The sequence below is a fragment of the Natator depressus genome, chromosome 16, assembly GCF_965152275.1.
Source record: "Natator depressus isolate rNatDep1 chromosome 16, rNatDep2.hap1, whole genome shotgun sequence".
NCBI lineage: Eukaryota > Metazoa > Chordata > Testudines > Cheloniidae > Natator > Natator depressus.
Window position 1 is genome coordinate 25,537,361 of NC_134249.1, and position 17,433 is coordinate 25,554,793.

At 45.2% G+C, this 17,433-nt stretch overlaps 1 protein-coding gene across 6 annotated transcripts in view; it reads left to right on the top strand.

The window, feature by feature from the left end:
* The window catches only part of MVB12B (multivesicular body subunit 12B), a 110,400-nt gene that overhangs the window by 36,467 nt on the left and 56,500 nt on the right, over positions 1–17,433 (top strand). For all 6 annotated transcript variants that reach the window (XM_074973997.1, XM_074973998.1, XM_074974003.1 and 3 more), the window contains exons 4-6: positions 2,580–2,676; positions 6,265–6,394; positions 6,703–6,825. In XM_074973997.1, the coding sequence (XP_074830098.1) occupies positions 2,580–2,676; positions 6,265–6,394; positions 6,703–6,825 (350 nt within the window). The remainder of the gene's footprint in view (positions 1–2,579; positions 2,677–6,264; positions 6,395–6,702; positions 6,826–17,433) is intronic.

Below are 17,433 nucleotides of genomic sequence, written 5' to 3' on the forward strand. Positions count from 1 at the left end.
GCGGTTAGTCTGGGAAAACCCAGGATCTGATGCCTTTACTGGCTGTTTATATTTGTCAGTTGAATATAATCTAAAAACTTTATATTTTCTGGAGGAAAAATATTAGATTTTGCTTTCCAAGTGCAGTGAGAGCACTCTATATAGGGGGTACTTCTGCTGCTCTCTGTGTTTTGAATGTCAGTATTGATTCAGTTTTCAGTGTTTTTGCTGATAACAGAGATAAAGAAAGGCAGCCCCCAGTAGCACAGTGGGATCCTGGTCCGTAACTTAGACTCTGAGGTGCTATCATACAAATAAATAATAATAATAATAGGAGGCTGATCATGGATCTTGACTTGAAAGTCAAAGGATCACCAACCTCCAGCCCCCGGCCTCGCTGTCGGCTCTCCAGCGTAACCGTAACCACACTATTTTGACATGAATGACACTGGTTTCGTTGGGTGCAGTGGTGTAGCCATGTCGGTCCCAGGATATTAGAGGCACAAGGTGAGGGAGGTAATATCTTTTGTTGGACCAACTTCTGTTGGGGAGAGAAACAAACTTTCAAGCTCGAAATCTTGCCTCTTTCACCAACCTAAGTCGGTCTAATAGAAGATATAACCTCACCCACCTTGTCCCTGGTTTAGTTAACAGAACTAACCTAGTTAAGTCTCTGAGTTTCACTGTAGGGCTAATTTGTGGTGATGTTTATTGGGAGCATCATTCTCAACTGTGTAAAGAAATCTTTGAGAGAATTTCTCATTTCCTAACATGTTGACGTTTTCCATGTCTTGGTGTTTAAGTGTTGGGGACAGTCGGTTCTGTAACACTTTTACCTGAGTAAATTGTTTGCTGCACTCTTATATACACTCCATTGGATCAGCACTGACTCCAGCCATTTCAATAGCTGATAAACTTAGGCAGAAGAAAAAAACCACACTATCTGGTGTTGATGTGGCAGAAGAATCATCAGTTTTACAGACGTTGAATGTTAGTGTAAAACAGACAGACAGTAGGAATAATACAACATGAAAGATGCATTAGCAAAAACCGTTTTATCCACCAGTCACTGTGCCTAGACAAAATATTAACTGACACGTTCGGATTTTAGAAAATCAGCACTGCTCACTTTCAGCATCACCACTGTGTAGTATTTAGATTGCAGGGTATTGCTATGGACCTGTTAAGTTGAAAACAACTGTGGGCTGTTCAGAAGGTATGAAGCCCCTAAACAACCTGCTCTTATTTCAAAGCCTCCCAGTTCATATACACACAGTGATCAGAAAGCAGTGGTTTGTCTGAAATATTCTGCTTGCCCAGATAAAAACTGTGTATGGCAGTTTTCAGGAAGTAATGATAAAATACACTGACGGGGTCTCATAGCTTAGAATGACATTTTAATTGCTTTTTGCATTTCTGTTCATAAAAGCCACGTGGCAACGAAAGTGTGTTTGTTTTCCTTCCACGTGTGAATCCAGAATATTGGCTTTAATGGGAACTGCAAAGGAAATGAAGTCTCTAAACAATTGTGGAGGCTGTCATGCTAAATTGTTTTTTAGCTCTTCAATCCTTGATTAATAGGACAAGGCACTGGTTCAGAATTCGTATGGATTCCAAATGAAATTTATCATTCCAAATGGCGCGATCTTTTGGAGCTAGCTTGTCTGCTTTTGGAGCTAGCACCGTATGTATTCAATATTAATTAGCAGAAGCATGTAATAACTTTGGCTGTGTCTACATTAGTTGTCTTTCCTTAGCATTTCCCACCATTGTGACCATATAAACATCATGTGGCTTTCGCAGCTGGACCGTGCATAGGGTTTGTAGGCTTACAGTTCACTGGGCAATGGTGATTCTCCTTTAGCTCACTGGGTAGGGACCAGGGATTTTCCAGGAGAATAGTGTGGTCTCTGTTTCCAAGGTACTAAGGGATTACAGTGATGGGTGTGACAGAAGACCCTGAATAAACAAAGGTGCCTGTAATCTCCTAGCTGATGACCCTGTGTGGGCTGTGTTCATACTGTGCAGTAGGCCATCAGGAGTAAAGCTACAATTTTGGCACAGGCTTTTTTCGTAAATTTAATGACAGAGAGGTTCGGGAAAAAGTTGATAAGTCCCAGAAATGGAGGGCGGGGTTGGAGAGCAAGCCCACGCTGCACTCACCGCGCAGTGGGCGGCTCCTGTCCTGCAGGGCTGAGCCCGGCTCCCCACTCTAGGCGCTGTGACGTGGTGCCTGGAGTTACAGCACCACTCAGCTTTGGCCCAGCCTCACCTCCGTCAATCGAGACAGGTGAACGGGCCAAACCTGAGTGGCGCTGTGACCCTGTGTGCTAGGTGGCAACACGACCCAGTTTGGGGGCTTAATCGCATGTGGTTTGACAGCCATTTTTCCGAGATTCAAATTCACGGTTTCTATCACCTCTCTGACAAAACCACAGCCTTAGGTCTGAGTTGTTAGCCTGGTACCTGCTACTCGTTCTTCAGTCGCCCTCTCTGCTAAAACACTCTGCTTAACAGGGAGCTTCCAGTCAAATCGGCAAGACAAGAAGAACCTGAATTATTAAGAGTGACAGTCACCTGTTTTTCTCCTCTCTCTAAAGAGCCATTTAGGCAATGTCCTGGTCGATATGAAACTGATTGATATCAAGGACACGCTTCCTGTGGGCTTCATCCCCATCCAGGAGACAGTCGATACACGTAAGTGTGTGTGTTCACAATGCCAGGTTTTGTGAGGAGCGGCCTCCATGCTCACACGCGCCCCATGCACCGCTCCAGCAGTGGCTGAGGGGGCAAGGGCAGGCAGCATTGTTGTGTCCACATTTTTCTGGATGGTGCCAGACGAGGAATAAATGGCGTTTTGTTGCCGTGTGAGATTGAGCCTGGGCCCGAGCTGTGCTGTGCAGAAATGTGCTGTGGGCTTTTCAGTGCAGCTGCCTTGACTGCCCACAGGAGCATTGCACCTTCCAGTGGGGGTGGATCTTGCACAGGCAGGTGAGGCCCAAAAGGCATCTTGTGTCTGGCCAAAGGCGGTGTGGTAATGTTGATCATGAGCTGGGTGCTCAGCAGGCTCCCAGCCTTCCTGCCCCACATCTCCATCTGGTGACCCCAGCGAAGCTGGGATAGAGGATTTCACCTGGGGCAGAGCACCAGGACCCTGCTGCAAACTCTCCTAGTGGCAGGTCAATGCGATGGGGTCAGGTGACCCACGGGGGTCTATCTGGCAAGATAGAGCTGCTTTTAAAGACCTGGCAGAACCTCTCTTTTGGTTACCTGTTAAACAAGCTCAGCTGCTGGGAAAAGGTGAGTCTCTTCTCACACCTTCTTGTTGACTGTCTGTAATGGGCCACTCTCTTACCACTTCAGAAGTTATTTCTCCTCCCTTGGTATCCTGCTGTTAATGGATTTATCTCATTAGACTGACATAACACTTGGTAAAGCAACCCACATCCTTTCATGTATTTATACCTGCTCCTGTATCTTTTACTTCATGCATCTGATGAAGTGGGTTCTAGCCCACGAATCTTATGCCCCTATACATTTGTTAGTCTCTAAGGTGCCACAAAGACGACTCCTTTTTTTTTTTTCCTCTTCTGAGTAGTGCTGTAAAGGAACCTTTTGTGATGAGTCAAACTTAAACAGCAAAAGCTGGATTAGTCACTTAAAAAGCGCTCCTTGAATTATTCCCCGGCATGTGTCCTGGTGCATGCAGCTGTGTAATAGTCCTTATCTCGCTCGCTGTCATTAACTATTCCTAATGTGTTAGATCTCCTAGATACACAAGGGATGACACCAGGTATCTAAATGGCTGAAGGGCCACTGCCCCACCTCTGTTATCAGCCCCTCATTCCCCCTGGTGTTTTGAAGGGGAGGGTTCTCTGGGAGCAGTTGCTAAGTGTGGTATTGAGCTTTGTGTGTGGTGCTTATACTATACACATATGACTTGATAGCACTCAGATATGAGCAAATTAGTGCCCATGCACTGGGTAGCTGGGATCCACATAAGCCTCTCTCATCAGTGCCAAGATGAACTGGAAGGAGAATGCCCAGAAAATCCTCCCTTCATTCCTGCAAGGGAAAAACAGCTTTCCAGATAAACTACCTAATCTGGGGGAGAAAAATCCACTCCGCCCCAAGCCCTCTGCACCAATTAAGCCCGACTGTTGCATCCCCTGCGTGCTACAAAAGGGGTCTGAGCACCAGCTCTGCAAACCACTCTCAGGCCAGTGGCTGGAGCTTGTGGGAAGGGGCTGCAGTCACTCTGCCAGTGCACATAATGAAAAGCCAGAGCCAGTAATGAAATCCGGACCAGTTTGTAAATTGAAAGGGAGGGGCTCAATGTGAGGGGCTTCACAGTGCATAATTAACCTGGATCTCCAGCACATGGGGGTGGTTGTTCAGTCACTGCCAGCCTGTGGTTGACTTATGTGTGTGACCAAGAAGGAAAAGATTCTGTAACCCATTGCTGACTTCCCAGTGCCACTGCCCCCGAGCGCTCCGGAGCACGTGTGGAGCAAGAGTAGAGCCAATCGCTTACCAAGGAAACACCATGGGGTTGTGGCTGGAGAACAACTTTAAACCAAATCACACTCACGTAATGTGTGGCTGAGGAGAGCGGGAGAGGCCTGCGTGATTCATTTGCCATGTTTTGTGCAGCAGTCCATGCACTGTTTGTATAAACGAAGTGGGGCATTTCCCCTGCCTCCATGAGCACATGTAATTAGCGGCTCTAGCTCCGACGCTGAGTTTGCTACAGATGGAGGAATTTAGCAAAGTGTGAAGAGCCTGGCAGACAAGCCAATAAAACCAGCTTTGTGATATTCTGAAAGGAAAATAAGAAGTGCCTCTCATTTTGTTCAAAGTAAAATTTGTGGCTACGTGTTTCCATTTGTCGTCTCCTGGGCTAATGATACAACACACTAAATGTATTGCTCCCTGGCCATCTCAGCAAAGTTTAGAAATGTGGGAGTCAAAAGCCAGGCTTCTAAAATCCATGTTTAGACACCTAAATGAAAGTGGTCTGATTTTCAGAGTAGCGGCGCACGCACAAATACATCTGACTTGACTGGGAGCTGTGGCTAAGCTCCTTTAAAGATGCTGGCTGTGGTGTTTTGAATGATGTGCCTTATACCCTATAGGGTCACAATCTGCACTGTCTGTACAGCTCTGGGACGCAGATTAGTATGGTGCTTCCAATGGCCAGACACTAGGAAGGAAGTGGCTTGAGATGGGTTTGGCTAGGAGTGCAGGAGGCTTGTGAAATCCTGTTTTATTAAATATTTTGCTAGGCTAGAATAGAGCTAAAGCAGCTAATGAGATTCAGAGATTATACGAAAGCGGAAGGAGTTATAAACAACAGCAAGGGCAAAGAAATGTACACGGACTTCCAGAGATTAGAAGGGCCAGCATATGGTAGCAAAATGAACCACAGCTGGGAGAGTGAAGTAGGCAAATTTCCATTACAGATACACTGCATGAACACAAAATGGGGTTTATGCCAGGTCAATTTACCCTGGTAACTTCCTGGGGTAAATTGTACCATTGCAGCATATCTACAGTGGGGGGGTTGCACCATTACAAGAGCTACACTGGTGCAAAGAGCCCAGTGTAGACAGGGTCTTGGATGCATTTGGTTGAGGTGTTCCTGAGGAGATCTGAGTCTGAGTGCATGAACCTCTTCTGTGCCATCCTCTGGGGTCCAGTCTCTCCTCCATCTCCACCGCTCTAGTCCCACCAAGTGACAGCACTTTGCTGAACGCTCCCAATTTGAGCCTGGCTGTAGGGTGCACTTAGGAGAATTTAATATGCACGAATGGCCATGTGAAGAAAATCTTGATCCTGGATTGACCAATGATGCGGGTGACTTTCATACGTGCTACCAAACAGTGTTCGTCACAGCAATCCCAAGAGATTGCTCTGCCGGCTGGTGTGGTGAATGCTACCATGAGACAAGTGAAGTAAATCATATGAGAGATATAGGACGTGGAAACAACAGCCTGACAAATTCTATTACAGAGGCTATAATTCTTTGTGGTATGTAGTATCTAATCTTCTCTGTAGATGATAGTGTGGAGAGAAGTACTGCTGAATAACAAATCTTGCATGCCACACAAAAGGACTAGGGTTAGAAAATTTCCTCTCAGTCAGTGCATGGCTTTGTACACTTATTTGCTGTCGACCTCCTATTCCTGCCATAACTATCTGCATAAGATCTGAAGATGCAATAAATAACTTTTATACCCTGGTCATGCATAAAAACTAGCCTCTAATCCTGGTTTCCTTTCACAGAAGAAATAGCTTTCAGAAAGAAGAGGCTCTGCATCAAATTCATCCCTCGAGATTCTACGGAGGCTGCTATTTGTGATATCCGAATCCTGGGCAGATCTAAGCAGGCCCCTCCACAGTACACGTTCATTGGGTAAGTAGCACTTCATCAAGAGTACGTTCCCATACCGCAGCATGTACCAAACCCATGCACTGTAACTTCCTACAGGAATTAAGTGGGGGTTTGCAAGTGTTAATGTTTGTGAAAAAGCTCTGAGATCATTGAAGGGAATGTGCTATATAAGTTTAAATTATTATTCTGCTTGGTGTGAGAATTAATTGATCCTATGTGGCAATTAGCCTGGTTCTTATTACACAAGATGTTTCTTGGTGAAACTTTGATATCATGTGTGCATGCTGCATTTGCTAATAACATTAATGACTTCTCTGTTACTTACAAAGGGAACTTAACAATATGGGTATTTGGTACCGAATGGGCAGGGTTCCACGAAACCATGACTCCTCGCAACCTGTGACACCTTCTTCCCAAGTACCAGCTTCAACACCAGCTCCTAACCTTCCTAGGTAGGTTCTGCCACTTGTCAGTGTTTTCTATGGTTCTCTCCTGCTTGGGCATGCCATGTTGTGTATTTTAGCAGAACACTCAAACCAGTGGGACTGTGACCAGTGGGTACTGTCACCGTATATATTATTACATGGTCCACCCTCATATGATGGGGGAATACATGCTAGTCCCCAGAAAGCTATGCAGATGTCATGCATCGATGGCATCTGGATGGAATGGGGGTGAGAAGGTAGCAAAGTTGACAGAACAACAAAAATGCATTCACTGTGGGCTGCCCGGTGGTCCTGTTTAGCCTGCCGGCCTGGGTCAGAGGATAAAAAGTTCCAAGCATGAAACTGCCTGTCTTTTGTGTCCTGTATACCAAAGAGCACACTGTCAACACCCAGCAAACAATAACAGTGTCGTGGAGCTTTTCACAGGTGCCCCATATCTTTGTTTTTAACTGACTATAAAGCATCTTTGGCCTCACCTGCGTGCCTAGGAGTCTCCTTTCTGGGGCAGGCCAGTGGTGTAGCTAGACTGCTACTTTCACCATCCCCACCCCTCCGGGAAAGTGGGGCCAAGGGTAGTCAGGAGCATTCATGCCCTTGGTGGATTCTGCAGGCTTATTATATAAGAGTGGGGAACAATTTTTTTTCCAGTCCCCAGAATTGAAGCCTGCAGTTTGCTTTTCTTTGTCATGGCCGAACCTGTGATTTTAGGCCCCGCTGCTGCCATTCATTGTGCACAGACCCAGCCGCCCACCATCACACAAGGAACTGCGGCAGCAGGGCCGTAGAGCCGCTGTGAAGGTCATGGGTTTGCTCTTGCAGTATATGTGAGTGTGTATTTTATATGTCATAGTAACAGGAGTATAATTATAGCTTACAATTATTTACCACATTTTCCTGCACAAAGCCCAGTGGTGGGGGTGTTGTTAAACAACCCCACATGCAGAGAATGAATTGAATTATTTATATTATTGGCATTTGATATGAAAATGCAGCATTGCACGCAATGGTGCGAGAGTTGCTCTGAACTCATAGTCCGGGCAAGCCCGATTGGGAAACGTGTTCTCTGTGGGTTTTTACATATTTGGAGTGTCAGTGTTTTGTTTGCACATTCAGTGTATTGCAAATACATCTAGCGGATTAAAGGAAATTCTTGGGATTTATATTTCTAAGGAGATTGGTAGGTGGGAATTCCATGGAGACTGTAAATTGTCCAAAGTTCCATGTATTGTTTGGCTAGAAGATGCTACCCATATCCTTGGTTATTTTGCTTTTCTGTGCGTTTTAAAGAGTGGCAGTCTTAAAATTGCCTGAAAAAGCTTCTAATGGGGCTATGTGGTAACTTTATCCTGGTTAAGGCCAGTATCTGGGTACAGGCATGTCCATGACCCTAAGTGTGCTTATAACCTAGTGTATTGTGGTGACTTCTCAACCATCTTCTGTGGCTTATTTTTGACAAGTCACTTCACTGAAAAGTTGTGCTAGATCTCTTCTCCTGTGCTGTCTGGGAGGAGTCCTTGCTGCAGATCCCAACTTGCACCCGTGCACCATTCAGAGCCGTCAGGTCACGCCTCAGAGCAGGGATATCAGAAATAAGATAAGAAACAGGAGTCCTGCTGGAGTTCTCAGATTGTTTTATCTGGAACCATTGTATTGTTTCAAAATTGCACTAGGCACAAGCTGCATAAATAACAAAGACCCTGCGAGATCAAAGCAAGACATCTTGTCTTTACAGTAGATGTCTTCATTTTCTGTCTGAGAAATATGCAGACAAATTTCCATGGTTAAGAGAAAAATTATCTTAGCAAGAGAATGTCAGTGGCTGTCCTTAATCACGAAGTGTGGAAGGGTCACTTTATGACTGAGCAGGGAGGGCTGCAGAATAGCCCCAGAGCTGTTGGGAACAGGGCCAGAATTGGAGCTCAGAGCATCAGCGACAGTCTGAAAAGAAGTGTTTACAAGGCTTATAGATTTTATAACCTCTTGTTGTACAGTTTATGGGTTACAATGGCTGCAAGGAAATTGGATCAGTTTTGTTTTACTCACCAAATAAAACAAATGTCAAAATAGTCAATATAAAATGTATTCTAATTTGGCTGAGTTAAAACAGCCAGTATGCGGTGGAATAATTGAATGTTACATTAATGCCTCCTAGTAAAAACCACCTGTCTGTAGCTGGCCCTACTCTCATGCACCATGTATGATTTACAGGTAACTTTTACACCAGAATAAAAACAGCCCAATCATTCAAGGCATCTATTCATGTCTGGGTTTTTTTACATTGATTATTTATTATCCAATATATTTTTTAGAAATAGAAATGTATATAAAGATGCTCCTTGCAAACATTTCTTATTAGAGGAAACATATGTTACTTGAACAGCTGTTTTAACACTTTATCAACAGGGTAGTAATTTATTCAAGCTTAATGTCCATGGAAGATTGTAGTCATGAGTAACCTTTTTATTTTAACATGACCACAGAGATAAGAGAACACACTTGCAGCCAGTTTGCCATTTTATTCCATGTTGGCATATTCCAACAGTAGCTGCAAAAGTCTGTTCTGAATGACCGTGAACGCCGAGACAGAATCACTGAACAGCACAGTACACAACTAGTACTATTTAGCTGTTAGGTTGGTCAGATATTTGAAAGGATTCTCTTCAGTTTCTGGCTCGTTTTTATAAAATACCTTTTAAATCAGGGCAATATGCAGTGAGTCCTCAGTGCTTTGGAATGCTTGCTAACACTGTAGGTATGTACAGATAGACAACAGAACACCCCAGTAATTTACTGCAGAGCTGAGTCCTTCCATATGGGAGGGCTTCTTAATATGTCAGTTTTCATTTCTGTGGCGGGCAGGTTCAGCAGACTGGCTAATTATTGATTCTAGTGATGCTGGCATGTCATAATTCCATCACACATGCTTTGTGGCTCTGGGAGAGGTTCCACTCGGCATCTTACTGTGCATCAGCATTGCTGCTTCGTCCATCTGAGGTTCTGTTCAGGCCATTCACATTCTGCTTAGTCCCCGCGTCAGGACTTCCCTCTCCCCTCCTGTTAAAGTGGGAGGGGGTTAAGGAGTCACTGGACTCTGTTGCACTAGGGTTTGCTCATTTGTTGGGAACTTGGAACTCCATCTCCAGTTCTGTACCGATATCGAATGAACAAAAGCTTTTTCTAAATCGTCTGCTCTCGAATGTCCTCAGATAGAGGTGGCCAGTGACTTGGGTATGTGGGCTTCACACTATGCTTGTGCCTGCCCTTTTGAGAGAGAGAGAGAAGAAATCTGTACCAAAGTACATTAGTCTCTGTCTTCTCATGCGCTTGTATTTAGTGCCTAGCTGGCAGCATCCTGGGTTTCTCAAAAAGTGATGCCTGCAGTGGAAACAAACCTATGTGCTCTTCTTTAAGGACCTCCCTGTTCGCTAGCATGCTTGAAACATCCAGGATACACCCCTCTTCCTACTATGGGGTAATACACCATTGATTCCAATGGAGCATCTATTCAGAACTGCGGAGCAGAAAGAGGCAAAGGGTTGAGCACAATTCCTCGTGCCAGCACGGAGGGGGAAGGATTGCATGTTTCCTCTTGCGGGGATGTTCGTGTCGCTTTGGCTCTCTCTTGTCCTTGGTATTCCCCATTACAAGTGTCTGGGCTTCTGGTCTCTTAGACCAAGGCCCACGTATGCCAGTGAGGCTGAGATGTTGCGCTGTGGAGTGCGACCTGATGAGCTGCCCTTGTGCATTGTAGGATGATGCGGTATCAAGTCACCCCAGGGTTTTCCTCCCTGTATTCTGCGCTGTGGGCAGTGTGGAGAAATACACCTGCAGTTTCTCCTCCAAGAGGCGAGTGTTAAAAATCCATTCCATTGACTTGAGTCGCCTGTAGCAGGAATGTTGCACATGGAGCTTTAAATTGCTTTCCTAGGTGTGTTTGCTGTGCACTGCTGGGCAGTTTCCTAGCACTCAGCAAATAAAAGCAGCTTTGTCAAGAGGGTTGTTGTGAGTAACTTCACTTGTATAAGTTAGTGCTAACACAGCACAGTGATCGCTGCACCTTAGGGCACTTGGAGTGGGGGTTCCCAAAAGCAGGTGCTAATGATAAATATTTCAGCCTTGCCTTCTGAGGACGTCAGCTTAGTTGCTGTGTGTGAATGGCATGGGGATCACTGGGCACTGCCGTGTGTGCCAGAGACTGTCAGAGTCACAAGTCTGGTGTTTAGGGAATAAGCACTGGCAAACGTTTAATTACAAGTTCGCCCCAGCCTCTAGTTCCGCATAGCAACTGTGTATGAGTTCAGCTTTCTGCCCTGCTCTTGTGCTCTCATTAAATCTAACCTCCGCTTTTCTGGGGGGAGCTCTGACTTCCTGCCAGCACCGGCAGAGCTCCCCCAAAGCCATCTCGCTTGCTGAGGCCCGTGTATCGGCTGCTGTCACAGCCGTTATGTTCCCTCAGCGTGTGTGGCTTCTTGGTTAGCCAGTGCCTTCCAAGTTCCTTCCCAAGGTGCTGCTGGAGCCTCCACCACAGTCATTCAAACAGTCTTCTAACAATTTGTCAGCTTCCAGCAAGATGTCACTCAGTGCTGCTGAAGTGTGTTTTACAATGACAGACATAATTGCACTTAACTTTTTGCGTGGATGTTATCAATCTGTGGCAGATACTTTGGGAAATGGAACACTTTGATTGCAAAAGATGTGTCACACACGTTTAATCTTACTCTCAGCGAGACCGCGATTCAGTCACAACTTTTGCATGTTGCTGTCAGGTTTTGAGAATGTAGATCTGCGCTGACCCTGAGAATTGTTCAGTCATTCCGATTGCAGGGCTGTCATCTGAAAGGTTAATGGCTTACTAGGGGAAAGGAGAATCGTGCTGCAATCATCTTGTATTCAGATCATGCTTCACCACTGCTGAGCTCACAGAGCATTCAGGCCAAAAGGGCTCTGAGCCCTCCATCCACCTTCAGAGCTTACCCTCTCCACCTCCTCGGCAGTTTGGCCTGGGGTATCTGGAACACTTGTTTCGTCTCCTCTTGAATTAAAAACGAGCGAGGGACTGGTGTGGAGAGATGGAGCCTTTCGCTTCTAGGTCCCTGGTGCAAATTTAGCCCAGTCACTCCTTGGCAGAAGCTTGTTAGCAGGGGGCCTGTCTGGTCCTGGTGGACAGATTACAGAAACCACCAGCAGAGGTCCCCTGCATAGGCCGCTTCAGCTGAGAGGCCATGGATCAACTGGGTCGTGAAGGCTAAATTTTCTTCTTGGGGTGGGGTGTACAGGGCAATGGAGATGTGGGGGGGGGGGGGAGCGTGCACTGCTGCTAACCTGCAGTTCCTGTTCTGCCAATAAAGGACTTCAGTCCATGGGGCTGCTCTCACCAGTGAATGGTGAGTGTGCACGTTCCCTGGGAAAATCCTGGAGGTTTTATACCTAGTGCTGTTGTAGGGGGCGAGTGGGCTGGAATGCCAGAACACAAGCTATTGTTACAGCTAATTAATCGGAGACCTGTAGCAATGCCGATGAAATGAACGTTGTAACTTCCTAGCAGTGGGTTTGCAGCCTCCTCCAGCCTGCATGCCTTTTCCTCTTTGCTTGGACTACAGACAAGTCTGTGCCCTTGAGTGCTTCATGCTGTAATGAAATACAGAGCTGGTGTGGATGTTCTACCCGGAGAGCTCTGTCTGGTTTTGGTAAGAGAGTGGCAAGTATTTGATGTAAATTCTTGGAACAGGAGCAGCATGTGTGAATTTTCTGCCCTTGCTACTGTTTATATTTTGAATAGTTGAGTTACTTCCTTGTAGTAAAAGTACATGTTTTGCTCATATTTCCCTGCACATACCTGAGTTTGTGACCAGGATTGCAAAGATTTCCGGCATTGGGGTCTGTTGATTTTTTAATTGTTTTGTTTTATTGATGGCATTTAACTGTGGCATGTAGCTTGAAAGGTGATTAACACTGGGCTTTCTGTAGGGAAATTGTAGTGTACAGGATGGGAGTCAATAACATGCTACCAGTGGGTGTGGTGCATCGGAGAACTAAACGCAGGGTAATACTGAGCCAGTCTCTCTGGCGCGAAGATGAATTGAATGGAAGAGGAAAGCCTTTAACTGTTCCTAATCTTTTTTTAAAAAGTATCAACACAAATTATTTACAGGTAGCAATATCTGAATCTCTTTCATGCACTTCAAACCCATTCTCTGAGCTTATATAGCTTATCAAACATGAGCTCGTATATCCTTTGAGCCAAAGGTTCAAATCACATTTATTGTGACAATACGGGGGAACATACTTAGTCTTTTATTAACTGACTTATTCTAACAATATGTCAAGTTGAGAATGGGTCCAAGAGCCATCGAGCAGGTGAGCTCGGTTTGGATTTGTTGGAAGACAAAGACCTGCAGGGTTGGTGAGATGAGAACGCGAGAGACTGTACGCTTCCAGGAGGAAGCATTTTCCACAGCCCCACTTGGTGGCACAGTAGGAAGTGCATTGTAAAGAAGCACGTCCGTGATAGGTGTGCCCCCTTTGCGTAAGAAATATGTTGAGAACAGTTTGCATGAGCAGAGGATGGGAAGGCAGGTTGGCATACGGTCATTTTAGGGATTGTTTCCTGTTAAAGGTTTGTTATGAAACTTGAACTAACCCTGCATGACTTGCATCCGGCTCTGCCACGTGAAGTGCAAAAAATGGGTTAAAGTCCAGTATGTTTTAGTGGTAGATGGTGATTAGGAAGAAATGTTGAAACAGTCTGAGCAGTTCCTAGCCCCAAGAATCCCCCAAAGCAGCTGAGAAAGAAAGACATTAACTGCAGTTAAGAGAAGTTTGATTTAGTCAGCTCGTTTTGAGGGTGGCGGGAGAAATATTAGGGACTACGCAGACTGAAGAAGCTTCAGTCTTCTCAGTATTGTTTTTCTTTAGAGAACGCTCTTCCCAAAGGCACTCTCCCACTGTGATGTCATTTGGGATCATTGAATACGGCTTGTAGTATTCATGCAAAGGAGCTGTGTGCTTAGTTGTTAAATAAGCCCTTTTGGGGAACTGGAAGTTTGTTTCTAAAACTGCAGCGGTGTCCACTGGTTAATGTAATCTCTGCCACTGTGGATCTAATTGTTCTTTCACCCTGAAGTACGTGAGGGTATGTTCAGGGAGGAGCTGTTTCCATCAATCACTTTCACCATTTTTACTTTTCTTCAAAACATTTCTAGAGTTTATTGGTTTTAGACTCTCATTAGTGACTATTTAAAGGCCTGGCAGTGCTCTTCCTGGAGGTGCCTGTGTGTGATTTCTTGGGGAAATGGCCTTGTAAATGTTGGGCATTTGTTTAAAAGGCTTTGTGGGAATGAGGCTGCTGTTTCTAGTGATTTGGGGCCTGATCCTACAATGCCCATTGAAGTCAGTGGAAATCTTTGCATTGATGTCAATGGCTTTGGATCAGGCCCATGTTCTCCTCTTCAAACAGACTCATGGTGTATTTTGCAAACAGAAGTGTTTTGTTCTGAGAGAGGCTTGTGAATTTGGGCTTTGTTATTTTATGACTGATTTGATAGTATTTAAATCTTCATTATGGAAGCTTACGGTGCATAATTTGATCTTTTGAGTGTTTCTGCGGTTTGCTCCTTTCTGCCCCCATCCCTGAACCCAATTTCATTTTCCATAGAGTTGAAAACTACTAATTCTAGAGACGAAGGCTGTGGAAAGCTGCGCACGCCTCCCATTGCAGCCTCCAGAGACACCAGACTGTACATCTAACTAACACAACAACTTCCTAAGCCCTTCGTATTTACAGTCTGAGGTCTAAGCGCTTTCATGCAGTCCTCAACTTACAGTACTTGAATGGGCTCCAGCTCGAACTTTGAAGTTGGGTAAATTAAATGCAGAGGGTTGGTGGGATTTGTTTTTTCTTCTCCCTGTTTGGCAGCTGTTATATTCTGCTTTTTTAAATGTATCTGATCATAAACAAATCCTCCATATAGAGCAAGCTGTAAGAGCTACACTCTGCAGTGAGCCCTATACTTTGGATTGTGGTTTTCGTACACTAAACCAGGCACTCCCTGTATGACTGTCTATTTTTGTTCCATTTACTCCTGTTACAAGTGATTATTTTAGCTTGAGGAAAATAATCGTGACTCTAGTGTCCCATGTACGCAGTGTGCGAGTGTGAGCAGAAGCGAGGTCATGCTGAATAAAGGTGCATTGTGCCGACACTCTGGGCATGTGCCTCTCCCCCTTGCCCAGCTCTGAGAGAGTGGCAGGTAAATCTACAATTCAGTGGGAAGAATCACTCACTCCCTTCTCTGCACTCTCATGCAGAGGGGTGGCTCTAAATCTGAGTCTGGCATCCCCAACGCTCAGTGATTTTTTGAGAAATAGGATATTTTGGCAGTTTGGAATGAGATGAAATACTTACCAGGCCCATATGTTGCTTGTTTTAGGCAAAGGGTCAGTGAGGCTTTAGAAAGTATTTAAATATTTGTGTTTATGTGATTGTCTGGAATGAAGGCCGTTCCCTAGGTAATTCTCCGCCTTCCAGTCTTTGTTTCTCACTGCAGCTCTTTCACCTGTGAGGTGGGTGTTGTAGCATTGCAATGCTCATGTGCAAGAAGAGTGAATAAATATCGTAGATGTGGTTTTTGGATACGGTGGAAATCTGCTTTCATGTTTTCTTCAAACGGTAACCTGAGACGCCTATCCTGAGAAGCGAGCACTTGCTTAAGGAATCCTTTGACTTCTAGCCACGCGGCATCGACACGTAACTCTTTCCCAGTCCATACGCTGGGCTTGAAACTATTATCTTGTGGGTGGGTTTTTAGCTTTGGTAGCCAAGTGCACAATGACAGTGTCCTGCATTGCGAATGAGGTGAGAACTTCTGGTAACAGTCATTGAATGTGGAAGATGATGCAGTTTTATTTGGCAGTATTTCTGTGTGGCTCTACAAATTTTGCATCACAGGTCCTTATGTGCATATAAAATAAATGATGGAAGTGCACACGGCACCCCAAAGCACAGCACTGCTCCTCGTTAGTGTTACACAACATGGGTTTGGTTTACTAAACAGCATGAGTCAGAGCTCTGTGTCTTGACTGACTTCTATACCACGTTGCACCTGAGCTGATTGGAAGTTAGTCACCACTGTTGATACTGGGGTGTCCATTGTGATACTTTGGAGTGAATTCTGAAGCTTCCTTGACTCTCTGGCATTTCCTCTCACAATCCTTTGTTACTTTTTATCAGTATTTGCTCCCTAACTTCAGGAGCAATTCATCACCTTTCTGCAGACAGTCATTAATAACTGTTGTTTGGAACTGTTGGGCATCCCTTGGCCTGTTTGTGGGAGTGCCTCTAAAATACGCATCCGAAAACTGGCCATTATATGTGCATTACACATACCTCTCTCTTGACAGGCTCTGGCGACTTCGCCTGTCACGTGCCATTTTTGTTGCTGCCGTTTGTTGAATTGTTCCATGAGTTTAATGAGTAAAAGAGCATCTGAAGTAGAGATTGGTTAAAGCAAACCAGCACTGAATTGTTGTTTGTTTGTTTGATACCACCATGGATTGTTCTGGAATTGTCAATATTTAATTGTTTGAGAAAATGTTTTTCCAGAATCTGTGTATTTTAGTGTCCATGTTAAATCAATCTGCTTTCATGTGCCAGTGTTCAAGAGAATTGTGTTGAAAGCCTGATTTCCAGTCTCAATGGAGTAGGCGTTCCTTACTCTCCAAAGTCCATTTTCTCACTTTATAATATGGAGGGGGACGATTTTGGGGGGGGGGGCTGGAGATGCTGAAGAAAAATAACTGGCATTCATGTATGTTAATGTGAGTTGTCGTTCCTTAATAGGAGAGATTCCACTAACGTACTAATAATTACTGTTAATATCTTTCAGTGGAAACTTTCAGAGTAAACGAGCAATGGCTGAAACAGTATTTAATGGCATGCTGCTGGCACGATAAGAATGCAAATAAGCGTTATTAGCCTAATGATTTTGCTGTCGCCATGGCTGTGCAGCAACACTGTTGTGAATATGTCATGCAGCACCCGTGAATTGGGAAAGTGTGTCAAAACACAAGTTCAATTAGTTTGCTCTAATTGTGGCTCTAGAGAGTTAGTAACTATATCACTCCTCATTAAAAGAGATTTTCTTATATGGATTAATGTAACATACGAAGGAAAGTTTCAGAATTCTAGAGAGGAGCTGGCTTCTGCAAAGAGGGAGGACGTAGGCTGTACAAGCTCTGCAGCCCTGGCTGTGCGCCCTGCACTGCGGCCTCAGCCTGGGTGGGAGTGAGGAGCCCTGAGACGCTGGTGCGAAGAGCAGGTTTGAAAGCCTCCGAGATCTCTCTCCCCACACAGGGGGGAGAGAGACAGAATAAGGGCAATGAAGGGTCAGGAATCCCAGGTCCTTCCCTCGGGACACTGGTTCTGCTGGCTAAGCATGATTTGCACCCTGCTGAGCCCCTGGGTGTGTCTGCTCCCAGCACAGACTCTCGCCAGCTCCGTTCGGGCCAGCGTGCTAACCATACCAGGCTGTGGCCAGGCCAGTGGCGTGGGCTAGCCACCCAGGTCCAAGGCCACCTGACTCCCTAGCTCCAAGTGGCTAGCCCAAGCTGCTGCCG